Source organism: Scyliorhinus torazame, chromosome 5 (genome assembly GCF_047496885.1).
Source record: "Scyliorhinus torazame isolate Kashiwa2021f chromosome 5, sScyTor2.1, whole genome shotgun sequence".
Lineage (NCBI taxonomy): Eukaryota > Metazoa > Chordata > Chondrichthyes > Carcharhiniformes > Scyliorhinidae > Scyliorhinus > Scyliorhinus torazame.
In genome coordinates, this window is record NC_092711.1 from 214,006,405 (window position 1) to 214,024,163 (window position 17,759).

General features: G+C 46.8%; 1 protein-coding gene across 4 annotated transcripts in view; it reads right to left on the bottom strand.

Moving 5' to 3' along the window:
- The window catches only part of LOC140420936 (MICOS complex subunit MIC27-like), a 94,209-nt gene that overhangs the window by 1,289 nt on the left and 75,161 nt on the right, over positions 1–17,759 (bottom strand). For all 4 annotated transcript variants that reach the window (XM_072505106.1, XM_072505104.1, XM_072505107.1 and 1 more), the window contains one exon: positions 2,845–2,956. In XM_072505106.1, the coding sequence (XP_072361207.1) occupies positions 2,845–2,956 (112 nt within the window). The remainder of the gene's footprint in view (positions 1–2,844; positions 2,957–17,759) is intronic.

Here is a 17,759-nt window from a genome sequence, read left to right on the forward strand (position 1 = left end):
AAGATATTCATATTGAGTGATCATAGACTTGGAGAAGGAGGCTGGCCAGGCTAAGTCATACTTTGTTGAGTGAAGGAATTGTGCGTTAAACCTGAACATGTTTTATACATTGTTCTTCTCGCAAATAAGGGCACCTGGGTAAACTTTTTGATTAATACACTGATCAAAGTATCTGAGGTTTTATAGATACAACATGTGACATGGGTAAATTTCTATCACGCTTACTAAAAAGAGCCAATTGTTTCCAATATCCATTAACAGAACATATTTTTTAATTGACACCCTTTGTAAAAAGTGCAGAAAAAGAAAAGGAGTGATATCTAGTAGATCTGTCAAAGAATAATTAACCTTTTACTTCCCCCCCCCCCCCAGGATGATACATTTTTACCTGTGGTTTTACACCAGGCTGCACTTTAAAAGCAGGGCAATAGATTGCTGCTGCAAAAGATCATGTGATCTACTACGAGTCATAGAAAACAGATGCATGGGGAGGTTGGTGCTGTTTGTGTGGAGAGACGACAGGCGGGCAAGAGCATCCAGAGAAGTCAATCGATCCAGAGGGACGGAGATAGCGAGAGCGGTCATTCAATCAAAAGATATAGAAAGAAATTTGCATTATAAAGTAACGCAGGTCTTTGGAATTTCTGCTAGTTTAAGCACTCAAGGTTTAGTTTACATACAAAGGCATCCTTGGGGAGCACTGTTTCAACAGAGTACTGATTTAACGCAGGGAATTTGTAAGAGGGAATTTAAAGGGCAATCTCAGAACATTCAGTCAAGTTTCACATTTAGCATTTAAGTCAAATTTAACCTTAATTTGCATTTTTTTCATCGTCTTAGCCAATGCTAAACATGTTGCCCGTTCGTGACAGCTGTACAGTTAGTAAATTGGGTGGCGAGTTAAGAGTTGGTCACTTGGTCAGCAGGGGCTAACTCGGATGTTTAGAATTTCTGGCTGGTATAAATACAGAAGGTTTAGCTTACATACTAAGTCCAGCTTGACAGAGTGCAGCTTTGGCAGAATAATTAACTCGGGGAATTTGGTGAGCGAGAGAATTTGTCAAGAGTGAGTGACGGTGCCATTCTGGTTATTTTACAAAACAAGGAGTAGTCCAAGGAGCGGGAGACAGCAAGACCTGAAAGATAAGGCGGTAGGATTGGTTGGTGAATTCGGAGGGTTTTTTTTCTCTAAAATTGGAGAAAAACTGATTTTGATGTGCCGAGAATAGAACTTCAGAAAATAAAGTGAGAAACAACATTGACAAATAATGATATAGAACAATGGGAAGTATTTAAAATCAGTGCTCGGAATATATCTCACTAAAAGGAAAGTATGGACTCATTGGATGAATAAAGTCATAAGGTAACAAATGAGGGTTAGGAAAGAGGCATACATTAAGTATACAGACAGCAGAGGAGCAAATTACAAAAGAGAATACAAAGAGATTAAGGAGGGAAGTCAAAAACAAGGAAGGCAAAGAGAATTATGAGATTAAATCAAGGAACATGAAACAATATAGTAAAATATTTTGCAGGCATATCAATAAAAAAGGACGGTTGTGATAAAAATAGAATTAAGGGATAGTCGCGATAATACCACAGCTAACAATTAGAGACATGGCAGGAATATTAAATCATCATGTTGCTTTGTCATTTACCAGGGAGATAGAAATGGTAGACATAACATTGAATCTCGAGGAGGGGCATGGTATTAATTGTCACTTGACCAGTAAATTCAGAGGCCTAGGCTAATATTCTAGGGACAAGGGTTCAAATTGCACAATGACAACTAGTGAAGTTTAAATTCATTTAATAATCTGGAATTGAAAAATTAGTCTCAGTAACAGTGACCATGAAACCGTTGTTGCTTGTTGTTAAAAACTCATCTGGTTCACTAATGTCCTTTAGAGAAGGAGACCTGCCGTCCTTACCTAGTCTGGTCTACACGAGTCCAGACCCACAGCAATGTGGTTGTCTCACAACTGCTGTCTGAAACGGCTTAGCAAGCCACTCAGTTCAAGGGCAATTAGAGATGGGCCACATCTCTTCTGAAAAGAGCAGATAGTGGTGTAATAAAGGTCTTTAAATTTATGAAAGATTTTGATAGAGCAGATAGAGATAGAATGTTTTGTATTGCAGGGATGAGCATAACTTAGAGGCCATCAATATAAGATAGCCACCAAGAAATAAAATGAGGAATTCAGAAGGAACTAACTTTACCCAAAAGGCGGGTGCAGACATCTGGTTACTCAAGCTGTAAGTAACTTCAGCACTTTCTGTGAATCCTCTTATAACGGAAGAGTCCGATAGAAGATGGGAATGAACATCCACATTTCATGCTGTCATTGGTGCTTGGGGGAACTTCTGGGTGACCCAAAGAGGGGTGAGAATGTAGAACTCACTGGCACAGGGAATGGTTGACACAAGTAGCATGGATGCATTTAAGGGGAAGCTCAATAAGCGGAAGGATGAAATAAATGGTTTCAATGCTGAATTTGGATAAGGAAAGCTGGGAGGCTCGAATAGAATATAAACCTCAGCATGGGGTTACGGGGATAGGGTGGAGATGTGGGATTAAGTAGGGTGCTATTTCCAAGGGTCGGTACAGACTCGATGGGCCAAATGGCTCCTTTCTGCACTGTAAATTCCACGATTCTATGGGTTGGTTGAGCCGAATGCTCTGTTTCTATGCCGTATATTCAATTCAAACCTTTGTAAAAAAAAATAATAACTTCACCACCACTGCACACGGTGATATTATATTAAGATATTTTATATTTTATATTAAGATACATGTTAATAAAGCCAAACTGATTGACAACAGTGAAAATGTTGGTTATATACCTTCCGTTGGCACAAAGGTAACTTCGGACTGTAGTTGTTGAGGCAATTCCGTGGTAAGTGAAGTGTCTGTGTTTTCTGCTTCCATCAGCTGGTCCGCCTGTGCTTTAGTGGCCTAAAACAAAACAATTAACACCAACAATAAAAATGCTGAATTTACTTTAGTGCTTATTTCAAACAAGTTGAATATTTACGTGCTAGTTTAATATTTCTTTAGTTAACAGAGGTTGTTTGGTAATTTTTGTCAACTTGTCCACTTTTGTGGCAAGTCACTTGAGATTGAAGCTGTCTTGTTTAGTTTCTTGCAGGATCTCTGCATTAATAATAATAATCTTTATTAGTGTCACAACTAGGCTTACATTAACACTGCAACGAAGTTACTGTGAAAATCTACTGGTTGCCACATTCCGGCACCTGTTTGGGTGCACAGAGGGAGAATTCAGACTGTCGAATTCATCTAACAAGCATGTCGTTTGGGACTTCTGGGAGGGAACCTGAGCACCCGGAAGAAACCCACGCAGACACGGGGAGAACGTGCAGACTCCGCGCAGACAGGGTGACCCAAGCCGGGAATCAAACCCAAGTCTCTGGTGCTGTGAAGTAACAGTGCTAACCACTGAGCTACCATGCCTATCCACCCACTCAGGCCCACAGCCACGCTCAAGCACACTTTAAAAAATATATATATTTTATTAAAGTTTTTCGATCAAACAAAAATTTCCCATTTTACAACTTTGTAATAATATATACATTGATTGTTTTTTAAATAAATAATATGCTGACTAACGGCAACTACCAATAACAAAATAAGAAACAGAAATAATAACTAAGATAGTAACTTTGTGAAATCAAATATAAATAACTAATATATAAACACACACATAAAACCCCTGAAGACCCAAATGAGCCCCCCCCCCCCCCCCCGGGCTGCTGCTGCTGCCTTTCCTATTTTCCCTTATCGCTCTGCGAGATAGTCGAGGAACGGTTGCCACCGCCCGGTGAAGCCCTGAGCCGACCCTCTTAATGCATATTTTATCCGCTCCAGTTTTATAAACCCTGCCATGTCGTTGATCCAGGCCTCCACACCCGGGGGCTTAGCTTCTTTCCACACAAGTAGAATCCTTCGCCAGGCAACTAGGGACGCAAAGGCTAACACGTCGGCCTCTCTCGCCTCCTGCACTCCCGGCTCATCTGCAACCCCAAATATAGCCAACCCCCAGCTTGGTTTGACCCGGACCCCACCACCTTCGAGATCACTTTCGCCACACCCACCCAGAACCCATGCAATACCGGACATGACCAAAACATGTGGGTGTGGTTCACCGGGCGTCCCGCGCATCTCCCGCACCTATATTCCACTCCAAAAAACCTACTCAGCCTAGCTCCAGTCATATGCGCCCTGTGTAGAACCTTGAATTGTATCAGGCTGAGCCTGGCACACGAGGACGAAGAGGCATCTTAGGGCATCTGCCCACAGCCCCTCCTCAATCTCTTCCCCCAGCTCCTCCTTCCATTTTCCCTTCAGCTCCTCTACCATCGTCTCCCCCTCGTCTCTCATTTCCCTATATATATCTGACACCCTACCATCACCCACCCATGCCCCCGATATCACTCTGTCCTGGATCTCTTGCGCCGGGAGCTGCGGAAATTCCCTCACCTGTTGCCTCACAAATGCCCTCACTTGCATATAGCGAAATGCATTCCCGGTGGCAACCCATATTTTTCTGTCAGTGCTCCCAGACTCGCGAACGTCCCGTCTAAGAACAAGTCCTGCAATTTCGCAATTCCTGCTCGCTGCCAAGATTTAAATCCCCCATCTATCCTTCCCGGGACGAACCTATGGTTGTTCCTTATCGGGGACCACACTGAGGCACCCGTCACTCCCTTATGTCATCTCCACTGCCCCCAAATTTTCAGAGTTGCCACCACCACTGGGTTTGTGGTGTATTTTTTCAGGGAGAACGGCAATGGCGCCGTCGCCAGTGCTTTTAAGCTAGTTCCCCTACAGGACGCCATCTCCAGTCTTTTCCACGCCGCTCCTTTCCCTTCCCTCATCCACTTACATATCATTGACACGTTGGCGGCCCAATAATAATCACTTAGACTCGGCAGTGCCAGTCCCTCTCTGTCCCTACTGCGCTGCAGGAACCCCCTCTTTACTCTTGGGGTCTTTCCAGCCCACATAAAGCTCATAATACTCTTGTCCACCTTCTTAAAAAAGGCCTTTGTAATCAGTACAGGGAGGCACTGGAACACAAAAAGAAACCTCGGAAGGACCACCATTTTAACCGCCTGTACCCTGCCCGCCAATGACAGGGGCGCCATGTCCCACCTCCTAAAGTCCTCTTCCATCTGCTCTACCAGTCGTGCCAAGTTAAGCTTATGCAAGGTTCCCCAATTCCTGGCCACCTGGATCCCTAAATACCGGAAGTCTCTTCTTACCCTCCTCAACGGTAAATAGTCTATTCCCCTGCCCTGTTCCCCGGGGTGCATCACAAACAGTTCACACTTCCCCATATTCAATTTATATCCTGAAAATTCTCCAAACTCTCTGAGTGTCTGCATTATCTCAGGCATCCCCTCCACTGGGTCCGCGACATACAACAACAAATCATCTGCGTATAATGACACCCGATGCTCTTCTCCTCCTCCAAGTACCCCCCTCCACTTCCTAGAGCCCCTCAGCGCTATGGCCAATGGCTCAATTGCCAACGCAAACAGTAACGGGGACAGGGGACATCCCTGTCTTGTACCCCTATATAGTCAGAAGTGGTCAGATCGTTGCCTATTTGTAATCACACTTGCCACCGGGGCCCTGTACAGGAGCTGAACCCATCTAATGAACTCCTCTCCAAATCCAAATCTCCTCAGTACTTCCCACAGGTAGTCCCACTCCACTATCAAATGCTTTCTCTGCATCCATCGGCACCACTATCTCCACCTCCCCCTCCGGTGGGGGCACCATCATCACCCCCAACAGCCTCCGTATGTTAGCATTCAATTGCCTCCCTTTAACAAACCCCGTTTGATCATCATGCACCACCCCAGGGACACAGTCCTCTATCCTCGTCGCCATCACCTTGGCCAAAAGCTTGGCATCTACGTTCAAGAGGGAAATAGGCCTGTATGACCCGCACTGCAGCGGGTCTTTGTCTCTTTTCAGGATCAGCGATATCGTCGCCTCCGACATCGTCGGGGGTAGTGTCCCCTTTTCCCTAGCCTCATTAAAGGTTCTCGTCAGAAGTGGGGCCAGCAGATCCACGTATTTCCTATAGAACTCCACCGGGAACCCATCCGATCCCGGGGCCTTCCCTGCCTGCATGTTCCCAATTCCTTTTACCACCTCCTCCACCTCAATCTGCGCTCCCAGTCCAGTCATCTCCTATTCCTCAACCTTCGGGAACTCCAGCTGGTCAAGGAAACGCATCATTCCCTCTTTCCCTTCCGGGGGTTGAGCCTTATATAGCCTCTCGTAAAATACCTTAAACACCCCGTTCACCCTCTCCGCTCCCCGTTCCATCTTTCCCTCCTCGTCTCTAACTCCTCCGATCTCTCTCGCCGCCCCCCTCTTCCTAAGTTGTTGGGCCAGCAGCCGGCTCGCCTTCTCTCCATATTCATACTGCACTCCATGTGCCTTCCTCCATTGTGCCTCCGCCTTACCTGTGGTCAACAAGTCAAAGTCCATGTGCAATCTCCGTCTTTCCCTGTATAGCCCTTCATCTGGAGCCTCCGCATATTGCCGATCCACCCTCAAAATCTCCCCCAACAATCTCTCCCTTTCTTTACCCTCTGGTTTCCCCTTATGGGCCATTATGGAGATCAGCTCCCCTCAAACCACCGCCTTCAGCGCCTCCCAGACCACTCCCACCTGGACCTCTCCATCATCATTGATCTCTAGGTACCTTTCAATATATTCCCTCACCCTTACACATACCCCCTCGTCCGCCAACAGTCCCATATCTAATCTCCAGAGTGGGCGCTGCTCCTTTTCCTCTCCTACTTCCAGATCTACCCAATGTGGGGCATGATCTGAAATGGCTATAGCCGAATACTCCGTTCCTGCCACCTTCGGGATCAGCGCCCTTCCCAGGACAAAGAAGTCTATCCGGGAGTACACTTTGTGGACATGGGAGAAGAAGGAAAACTCTTTACTCCTTGGTCTGGTAAATTTCCAGGGATCCACTCCTCCCATCTGCTTAAGCACCTTGGCCGCTGCCGGCCTCCTCCCGGTCCTAGATCTGGACCGGTCCAGCCCTGGGTCCAGCACCGTGTTGAAGTCCCCCCCCCCCATTACCAACTTTCCCGTCTCCAGGTCCGGGATGCGCCCCAACATACGCTTCATAAAGTTTGCATCATCCCAGTTCGTGGCATATACGTTCACCAGCACCACCGCCTCACCTTGCAATCTGCCACTCACCATCACGTATCTACCCCCACTGTCCACCACTGTGGTCTTCGACTCAAACAATACCCGTTTCCCCACCAGTATTGCCACCCCTCTATTTTTCGCATCCAAGCCCGAGTGGAATACCTGTCCCACCCATCCTTTTCGTAATCTGACCTGATCCGCCAGTTTCAGGTGCGTCTCCTGAAGCATGACCACGTCTGCCTTTGGTTTCTTTCGGTGCGCAAATACCCTCACCCTCTTAATCGGCCCATTCAACCCTCTCACGTTCCACGTGATCAACCGGGTTGGGGGGCTCTTTAACCCCCCCCCCTCGTCGACTAGCCATCCCCTTTTTTAGACCAGCTCCTCACCCGGTTCCCATGCACCCGCTTATCCCCCGGACGGTGCCCTCCCGTCCCGACCATCCCATCCCGTAACAGCTCCCCCTGCCCCTTAGCAGCAGCAACCCAGATAACCCCCCCCCCCCCCCGCTAGATCCCTCTCTAGCTTAATTGCTCCCCCCATATTGCATCCGGAAGTCAGCAAACTCTGGCTGACCTCAGCTTCCCCCCGTTTATCCTTAGCCTCCCATTATGTGAGGCCCCCTCCTTCCTGCGCCCCCTTTTCCCGCCACAATTTCCATAGCCCGGGAACAAAGCCCGCGCTCCCTCTTTCCTTCCCCCTCCCCTTCCCCACCGGCGCCCACATTTCTTCGTGTCCCCCCCCCTTCCGAGGAGAAAGAAAATTTGCCCCCATCTGATTCACAGTCCCTTGCCACCACCTCGCTACTTCATTTCAAACACTCATTCTCAAATCTAGCCCAACTTCTCCTCTTCAATAAACGTCCACGCCTCCTCTGCCGTCTCGAAGTAGTGGTGTTTACCCTGGTGTGTAACCCACAGTCTTGCTGGCTGCAACATTCCGAATTTCACTTTCCTCTTGTGGAGCACCGCCTTGGCCCGATTGAAACTCGCCCTCCTTCTCGCCACCTCCGCACTCCAATCCTGATACACACAGATCACCGCGTTCTCCCACCTGCTGCTCCGTGTCTTTTCGCCCATCTCAGGACCATCTCCCTGTCCTTGTAGCGGTGGAACCTTACCACTATTGCTCGAGGCATTTTTCCTGCCTTTGGTCTTCTCACGAGGACTCGGTACGCTCCCTCCACTTCCAGGGGGCCCGTCGGGGCCTCAGCTCCCATTAAGGTATGGAGCATCGTGCTCACATACGCCCCAACGTCCGCTCCCTCTGCCCCTTGCTTCTCAATTCCCTTTGCCGCTGCTCCAGAGGATCCTCCACAATCTGGTCACTATTATCTCTTCTATCCATTCACATCCAGGGGGACTCCCTTCTATGTCGCCTCACAGTGGGTTTAGCCTTCGAAAATTGCCATTGGGGCTCCCGATAAGAGCCCAAAAGTCCGTTATAACGGGAGGTGCCGAAACGTGCGACTTAGCTGGTCATCACCGCACCCGGAAGTCACGCTCAAGCACACTTGACAGTGTACTGTCGGTGTCCTTTCCAGCCCCAATTTGAGCTTTAACAACCCTACCCCATATTCAATATATTAAGACTGCCAGTCTCCACTTCCCAAATATCGGCCATCTTCACCCTGAGCTCATCCCCATTGCCATTAAAACCTTCACCTTCTTCTCCCCCTTCCCTGCTCTGGTTCCCTCCCACAGAACAAAGATGTGCAGGTTTGGTGGATTGGTTGTGATAAATTTCCCCTTAATGACCAGGGATGTGCAGGTTAGGTTATGGGGTTATGATGATCGGGTGAGGTGAACACTCGTAAATGGGCTCATTCGAAGAGTAGTTACAGACTTGATGGGCCGAATAGCCTCCTTCTGCACTGTAGGGATTCTAATGCTCATTTTCAGCTGGAAAGGCCTCCAGTCAGTTTAAATAATAATAATAATAATCACTTGTCACAAGTAGGCTTCAATGAAGTTACTGTGAAAGGCCCCTAGTCGCCACATTCCAGCGCCTATTCGGGGAGGCCGGTACGGGAATTGAACCCGCGCTGCTGTCATTGTTCTGCATTACAAGCCAGCTGTTTAACCCAATGTGCTATACCAGCCAGTTTAAATTTGCAAAGGCTAATCAAAAACGTTCAGCAGTGAGGGCAGCATGGTGGCACAGTGGGTAGCACTGCTGCCTCACGGCGCTGAGGTCCCAGGTTCGATCCCGGCTCTGGGTCACTGTCCGTGTGGAGTTTGCACATTCTCTCTGTGTTTGTGTGGGTTTCGCCCCCACAACCCAAAACATGTGCAGAGTAGGTGAATTGGCCACACTAAATCGCCCCTTAATTGGAAAAGAATTGGGTACTCTAAATTTTAAAAATGTAGCAGTGGATAATTTTCAATCATTTATTGCCAAGAAAATTAACGTCCAGGGGCCTTCAGTTAGACCACTGAATTGCTTTGAGTACACCAACTGCTGGCAATTTCAGACTGGATAAAGAAACCAGGAGGAAGGACAGAAAAAATGTAGAACAGTGCAAACGCTGGAAATCAAAAAATGCAAAAGGAAAAGTTGGAACCAAACAATAGGTCCCTCAGTATCTGTGAGGAAAATGACAGGTTAACTTTAAACTTTCAGGTGTGATCCTTACAGTTCACTGTGTGATTCCAGCATTTTCAGTTTTTGGTACAGGCATATGACATTACCTTTCTAGGATCTAATTTCTAAAAAAACATCAGTTCCAAATCAATGAATTTGAAGTATTATTTTTTTCCCTAAAATCTAGGCTCATTTTTGAAAATGAATTTACCTTTAGTGGCTAGGTTTAGTGACTAATATATATCCCCTATTTTGATCGCTACACAATTGTCAGCCATTTTCAATTGCGGAGGATCAAGCTCTGGAATTCCCTCCTTAAACTTCTCTGGCTTGACTTCCTTCTTCAGGCTGCTCGTAAGGTCTCCCTCTTTGGCCAGGCATTTATCTGTTCTGATATCTGCTCTGAGCCTCGGTGCCAAAATTATTATTTTTAAAAAAAATAATGCACCTGTTAAGCATATTCAGACATTTTTGAACATTTAAAGGAGCTATTTAAACCACAATATAAATGCAAGTTGTTGACTACATTTGTAAAAAGGAGTTGGGTAACTGAATTCCCAACTTCATCTTAACCTCAATTGTACAAACTCTAGAAATTATTAATTCATGTAAATTAGCCAAGGTTGCTCAGCAAAATTAACAATAAAGTGATTGTCATTAGTAGCAAAATAGAAAAAAATCCCTTTGAGCCTGCTTCATCATTCATTATGATCATGGCTGATCATCCAAGTCAGTAACCTGTTCCTGCTTTCCCCCAAATCCTGTGATCCCTTTAGCCCCAAAAGCTCACCACTCACTGGATGACGAAATTTCTCCTCATCTCGGTCCTAAATGGTTTACCCAGTATCCTTAGATTGGGACCCCCTGGCTCTGGACTCCCCTGCCATCAGGAACATCTTTCCTGCATCTACACTGTCTAGTCCTGTTAGAATTGCACAAGTTTCTAGAAGATCCTCCCTCATTCTCCTAAATTCCAGTGATTATAATTAAACCGACTCAATCTCTCCTCATACGTCAGTTCCACCATTCCAGGAATCAGTGTGGTAAACCTTCACCATTCCCTCTATAGGAATAGCATTCTTCCACAGATAAGGAGATCAAAACTGTTCCAGGTGTGGTCTCAGCAAGGTGTTGTATAATTGCAGCAAGACATCTCTGCTCCTATACTCAAATCCACTCGCTATGAAGGTCAACATACCATTTGACTTCTTTACCGCCTACTATACCTACATGCTTAATTTCAGCGACTGGTGTACAGGGCCACTCGGGTCTTGTTGCACATTCCCCTTTCTCAATTTATAGCTATTCAGATAATAAGCTGCCTTCCTGTTTTTGATATGAAAGTGGATCACCTCACATTTATCCACATTATACTGCATCTGCCATGCATTTGCCCACTCACTCAACTTGTCCAAATCATAGTGAATATCTCTGCATCCTCCTCACAGCTCACCCTCCCACCGAGCTGCAAATCTGGACATATTACATTTAGTTCCCTCATCTAAATCATTCACATATAATGGGAATAGCTGAGGCCCCATTACTGATCCCTGTGGTATCCCACTAGTCACTGCCTGCCATTTGGAAAATGGCCCATTTATTCCTACTCTTTGATGGAAACAGTTTTCTATCCATCTCAATACATTACCCCCAATCTCATGCATTTTAATTTTACACGATAATGTTGTGGGACTTTTTAGAAATCCTTCTGAAAGTCAAAATAAACCACATTGGATCCCCCCTCATCAACTCTACTAGCTACATCCTAGAAGAATTCCAGTAGATTTCCCTTTGGTTAAACCCATGCTGACTCTGTCCAATCCTGTCACTGTTTCCCAAGTGCTCTACTATTAAATCGTTGATAATGGATTCTCGAATTTTCCCCACCATCGACGTCACACCTATAATTTTGTTTCCTCTCTACCTCCTTTTTTAAAATAGTGGGGTTGCATAACTTTCCAGAGTCTATAGAATCCTAGAAGATGACCACCAATGCATCCACTATTTCTAGGGCTACTTCCTAAGTACTCTGGGATGTAGACGATCAGGCCCTGGGAATTTATTGCTCTTCAATCCCATCAATTTACCCACTAATATTTATTTTCTTCAGTTGCTCCCTCTCACTAAACCGTGTTCCATAACATTTCTGGTCCGTTATTTGTGTGTCGTTTGTGAAGTCAGAATCAAGAACCATAGAATTCCTACAGCGCAAAATGTGGCCATTAGGCCCATCGAGTCTGTACCGACCCTCTAAAGAGCATCCCACCTCGGCCCACTCCCCACCTCGGCCCACTCCCCACCCGATCCCTGTAAACCCATCTAACCTGCACATGCCTGGACATGAAGGGCAATTTAGCATGGCCAATCCACCTAAACTGCACATCTTCTGACTGTGGGAAGAAACCAGAGCACCCGGAGGAAATCCACGCAGACACGGAAAGAACATGCAAACTCCACACAATCACCCAAGGCTGGAATTGAACACAGGTCCCCAATGCTGTGAAACAACTGTGCTAACCATGGTGCACCGTGCCATATTTAGTTGTTCAGCCATTTCTTTGTTCCCCAATATAAATTCCCAATATTTCACTTTCTAATGCCAGTATCCACCACCTTGTACAGACTTACAAACAAAAATGGACCAGATAATACAGCGCACTAAAATACCAATGGAACTTAATCAGCCCCAAGAATGTTAGGAGGAGGGGGAAAACAAAAAGCAGGCACAAGAACATCAGTTTCAAGAGTGACCATGTGAGATGCACAAACACCTGACACCCTTTTCAGCGTTGCATGTGGCAAAAGTATCAACTAATGCCAAATCAGAGGCCCAAACTGTGTTTTGGATTCGTAAACAATCTACATGTTGTTACAGCGTCACCTGATTCGACACTTAAAAAAAAACAGTAGCCACTGTTCTGACGAATACCCCCATAGCTCATCTATTCCAAATAGTATTCTTTCCAAGTGAAACATGTTGAGTTATCCCAGGTTTGGCAATCCTCAGGACATCAGATAGGAACAGAATTTATTTAAACCATCAAACCTGTTCTGCCATTCATGAAACCATGCTCAATCTGCATCCTACCATGTCCCAATAACCATCGACTCCCTTGCTCATCAAAAATCTATCAAATTATCCAAGTCAGCTTTGAACATATTCAATGACACAGCCTCTACTGCTCTCTGGGGAAGAGAATTCCACAGACCCCGAAGCAAAAAAGAATTCCCATCTGTCTATTTTTTTAAATTTAGAGTGCCCAATTCAATTTTTCCAATTAAGGGGCAATTTAGCATGGCCAACCCACCTAGCCTGCACATCTTTGGATTGTGGGGACGAAACCCACGCAAACACAGGGAGAATGTGCAAACTCCACACGGAGTGACCCAGAGCCAGGATCGAACCTGGGACCTCGGCGCAGTGAGGCAACAGGGCTAACCCACTGGGCCACCGTGCTGCCCTCTCCCCCCCATCTCAGTCTTAAATGTGGACTCCGGCCATTTTTAAACTGTGTCCCCTGGTTCTAGACTTCCCCACAAGGGAAAATATTCAGTATCCATCCTGTCAAGTTCCCTCAGGATCTTGTATGCTTCAGTCTAAACTTTCTTCTAAACTCCAGTGAGAATGTAAGCCCAACCTGTTCAACCTTTCTCATTTCATTTCATTTCATTTCAAGATGACCACTTCACCCCAGCAATTTGTAGAGTGAACCTTCTCGGAACTGCTTCTAATATAATTATATTCTTTTTTAAGCAAGGAACAAAAACTGTACACAGTACTCCAGGTGTGGTCTCACCAACACCTGTACAACTTGGCATAACTTCCCCTTGCAATAAATGCTAACATTCTATTTCCCTTCCTAATCAGCTGCTGTACCTGACAACACAACACAATGTGATTCATGCGCCATTATACCCAAGTCCCCATCTACCATATAGTACTCCAGCTGTGGTCAACCCAAGGCTTTGTATCGCTGAAGCATGATTGCTACATTACCCCCTCGTATACTAGTTCTCAAGGTATAAAGGTCAATGTTCCAGTAGTCTTTCTGATTATATTCTATACCTGTTCATGACATTTTACTGATCGATGTCCTCCCTGTTGAATCCAATGACCTCTGGAAACAGGTATGCTCATTTCCCATCAGGTGCTCAAGACCCATCTTAATATCTGTCTGTGAAACAGTTACGTTTAGGAGTCTGTTAGCTACTAAGGCGGCAAGTGAGATTAATTCCTGAATATGATATGCCATTTCATGCCCCATGCACATTTCCTCTTTCTTCGACCTCCTTTGTGTAATGAACGGCTGCAGAAAATCTGGTTATAAAACTGTGCCATGTTCATTAATAATTCTTCTCACTCAATCTTCAATTTTCTTCAGGTGATCCACGCCGTGGGACAAAGTCAGTCAGGAAATGCACTGTGGGGAATGGAATATAGAGGTTGCTAGGTTGGGTAAGGGTGGAGATATGAAGGCCATGTGTATACATCAGCTTGTTCCAAAATCCTGCAGCCAGTTTAGAACAGGGAAGTAATGCAGAAAGAGTTCCATCTCAGAATTGAGGTAACCAATCTCATTAAGAATGGTGTTGGAGACTGCTGCTTCCGGATGTGGAAGGGGAGGGAAGAATTGGGGATATATATATGGCTGGGGGAGCAGGGAGGCAAGCGGGTGATGAACATCAAGGAGAAATGGGAAGCGGAGTTGGGAATGGAGATCAATTGGGGAGTATGGAGTGAGGCATTGCGAAAGGTAAACGGGACCTCCTCTTGTGCAAGGATGAGCCTGATACAGCTTAAAGTGGTGCACAGGGTGCATATGACTCGGGGGTAGCAGACGAGTGTGAGAGGTGTGGGCGGGGGCCAGCGAATCACGCACACATGTTTTGGGGTTGTGATAAATTGGAAAATTTCTGGGCGGAAGTGCTCGCGGTCTTAGCCAGGATGGTGGAGGAGGGAGTGGACCCGGACCCTTTGGTGGCGATATTTGGGGTTTCAGAGAAGTCGGGACTCATGGAGAGGAGGAAGGCCGATGTCTTGGCCTTCGCCTCTCTGATTGCACGGCGACAAATTCTGCTGGAGTCGGCATCGCCACCGGAGGGTAGCAGCATGGTTGGGTGACCTGTATGACTTTCTGCGGTTAGAGAAGATAAAGTATGAGTTAAGGGGCTCAGTAGGAGAGTTTGAGAAAAGGTGGGGGATGTTTGTGACCATGTTTGAGGAGCTGTTCATCGCAGGCGGGTGGGGGATGATGGGGAGGGGGAGGGGGTGAAAAAGGAGAAAAATCTGTACAAACTGTATAGTTGATTGTTGGGAAGCATGTTTCCCAGGGCGTTTACTTGCTGTAACCTACTTTGGTACAAGTTTGAATAAAATGCGTTTAAAAAAAAAGAATGGTGATGGAGAGTTTCTTGCCGGTATAGAACTCAGTAAATACAGGGAATGAGAGAGAAACATTGGGAGATGAAGAGAACGCCACTAAATGCAAAGAGGTCAGGTTCAGCAGCGGATCCAATGCCCACATTAATACAAAACAAAGCACAGTCAATGCTGAAGTTGAGAATCATTTTATGCTTTGCATTCCCATATGAAAAGTATAGTTTACTCGCAACCCATGCTATATTTGCAATTGGGGTAAAGAACATCAAAAAACTACTTTATTAAGAATGTCTAGTGATACTGTGATGACTGGAAGACTTTAGGAATATTGGATTTTAAGTACTGGGCAATTTAAGATTTTAAAGCCTGGGGTTAGAATGGAATTTGACTGCAATGCAGTGGTTTTAGCAACCAGCAAGTGAAAAGGATGAAGGAATGTTTTTTTCAGTCTGGGCTAATACATTGTTTGCCTGGGGAAGTCCCTGGGGAGTTAATATGCTTTTGGTCCCTGGAAAGATATATATATTTTTTTAAATGGGGAGAGATCATCATTCAGGGAGACATTTTGAGAAGCTGTGGAGAACGACAGTTTTGGAGGAAGCTGTTAGAGAGAAGACTTTTGGAAGTGAAGTCTGATCTGGCAACCATCATCTTGTTCTTCCACACATAAAAGGCAGTTTTCATCCAAACAAAAGTAATAATATTTTTAAAGCAGAGCAGACTTGTCTGAAGACAAGGAAGAGGCTGAAACACCCAGTTGAAGCAGCTATCGGAAGATATTCAGCCAGAGTCTGAAGGGGTTCTAACCAGAGCCAGAAACTGTTCTGTACGTTTTATTGTTTAATGGGAAATGGAATAGTAGTGTTGTCGTAGTCTGTGTAGAGGTATTACGGTACCTGGTAATGCTGGAACACCATTGGTAGATATTGTATGTTTCCTATGAAATGAAATGAAATGAAATGAAAATTGCTACTGTCACAAGTAGACTTCAAATGAAGTTACTGTGAAAAGCCCCTAGTCGCCACATCCCGGCGCCTGTTCGGGGAGGCTGTTACGGGAATTGAACTGTGCTGCTGGCCTGCCTTGGTCTGCTTTCAAAGCCAGCGATTTAGCCCTGTGCTAAACAGCCCCTATTGGTCAAGCTGGATGGTAGCTCCGCCTTGCAAGGCGGGGTGTAAGAGCCTGTGCCGCCCCAGCAGCCTTCTTTCTGTACCTGAGCTGCTGGGGGAAACATCTAGCTTATTAAAGCCTTAAGTTGGACTACAACCTCGCTTTAGTGGTCATTGACGTGCATCAATTTAATAGGCTAGATTTAAAAGGACGGAGCGCCGAATCAAGCCGGAGCAACTCAGCCCCACGCGGCAAACTCAGCGGACACCTTCAAGCACTGGCTGTCGTGTTTTAACGGCTATCTCAGAACGCCGAAAACACACCCACGGGAGAACAGAAATTGCAACTCCTGCACTTGAGGGTGAGCGCGGAAATTTACACCCTCATCGATGACGCGGACGACTTCGATGCAGCAATGGAGCTGCTAAAAGGACATTATATTCGCCTGGTAAACCAGGTCTACGCCCGACATCTGCTAGCAACGAGGTGACAAATCCCTGGGGAAATCGCTGGAAGAATTCTACCGTGCACTCCTTGTGTTGGGGAGAAACTGCAGTGCCCGCAAGTTTCGGCGAGCGACCACACAGAACTTGTGGTCCAGGACGCTTTCGTGGCAGGACGCGTGCGGTCCTCAAAACCGCCTGCGATTGCTGGAGAAAGACACCCTAGGCCTCAAGGAGGCACGGGCCCTTGCAGGCTCCCTGGATGTGGCCTCCCGAAACGCCCGCGCTTACGTCCCCGACCGCGCGGCAGCCCCCTGGGCAGCATGGAACCGATCCACAGCCGACCCCGACACATCTCCCATCCCCCCACAAGCTTGTGCTGCAAGTCAGCCTGGCAATCCCGGGGTGCCCCGCTGCTACTTATGCGGGCAGGCCAAGCACCCCCGGCAGCGCTGTCCGGCCCACGCATCCACCTGCAAGGGATGCGGTAAAAAGGTATGCCAGGCCCGTGCGGTCGCTAAGGTCTACGGTGGCGAATGCGGACCGCCACCACAACCCTCTCCACGGTCCTCGTGCGGCCAGTGGGCGCCACCATCTTCCTCCTCCAGGGCCACGTGCGGACCGTGGGCTCCGCCATCTTGTCCTGCGGACGCCACGTGCGATGGATGGGCGCCGCCATTTTGTGCACCCCCAGCCATGTGCGACCAATGGGCGCCGCCATCTTGGATGGACCTCCAGGACCCCAGCTCGGCTGACCACACACCGCCCAAAGAAAATACTCAACTGCTGCCGCGATTAGCCTCGGTGACCCTGGACCTGTCCCGGCCTCGAACACTCTCAACTGCTACAACAACAATGCTAATTAACGGGCACGAGACGTCCTGCTTAAATCGACTCTGGGAGCACGGAGAGCTTCATACACCCCGACACGGTAAGGCGCTGTTCTCTCCCCGTCCACCCCGTTAATCAAAAAATCTCCCTGGCCGCCGGTTCCCACTCAGTAGAGATAAAGGGGTTTTGTGTAGCAAATCTC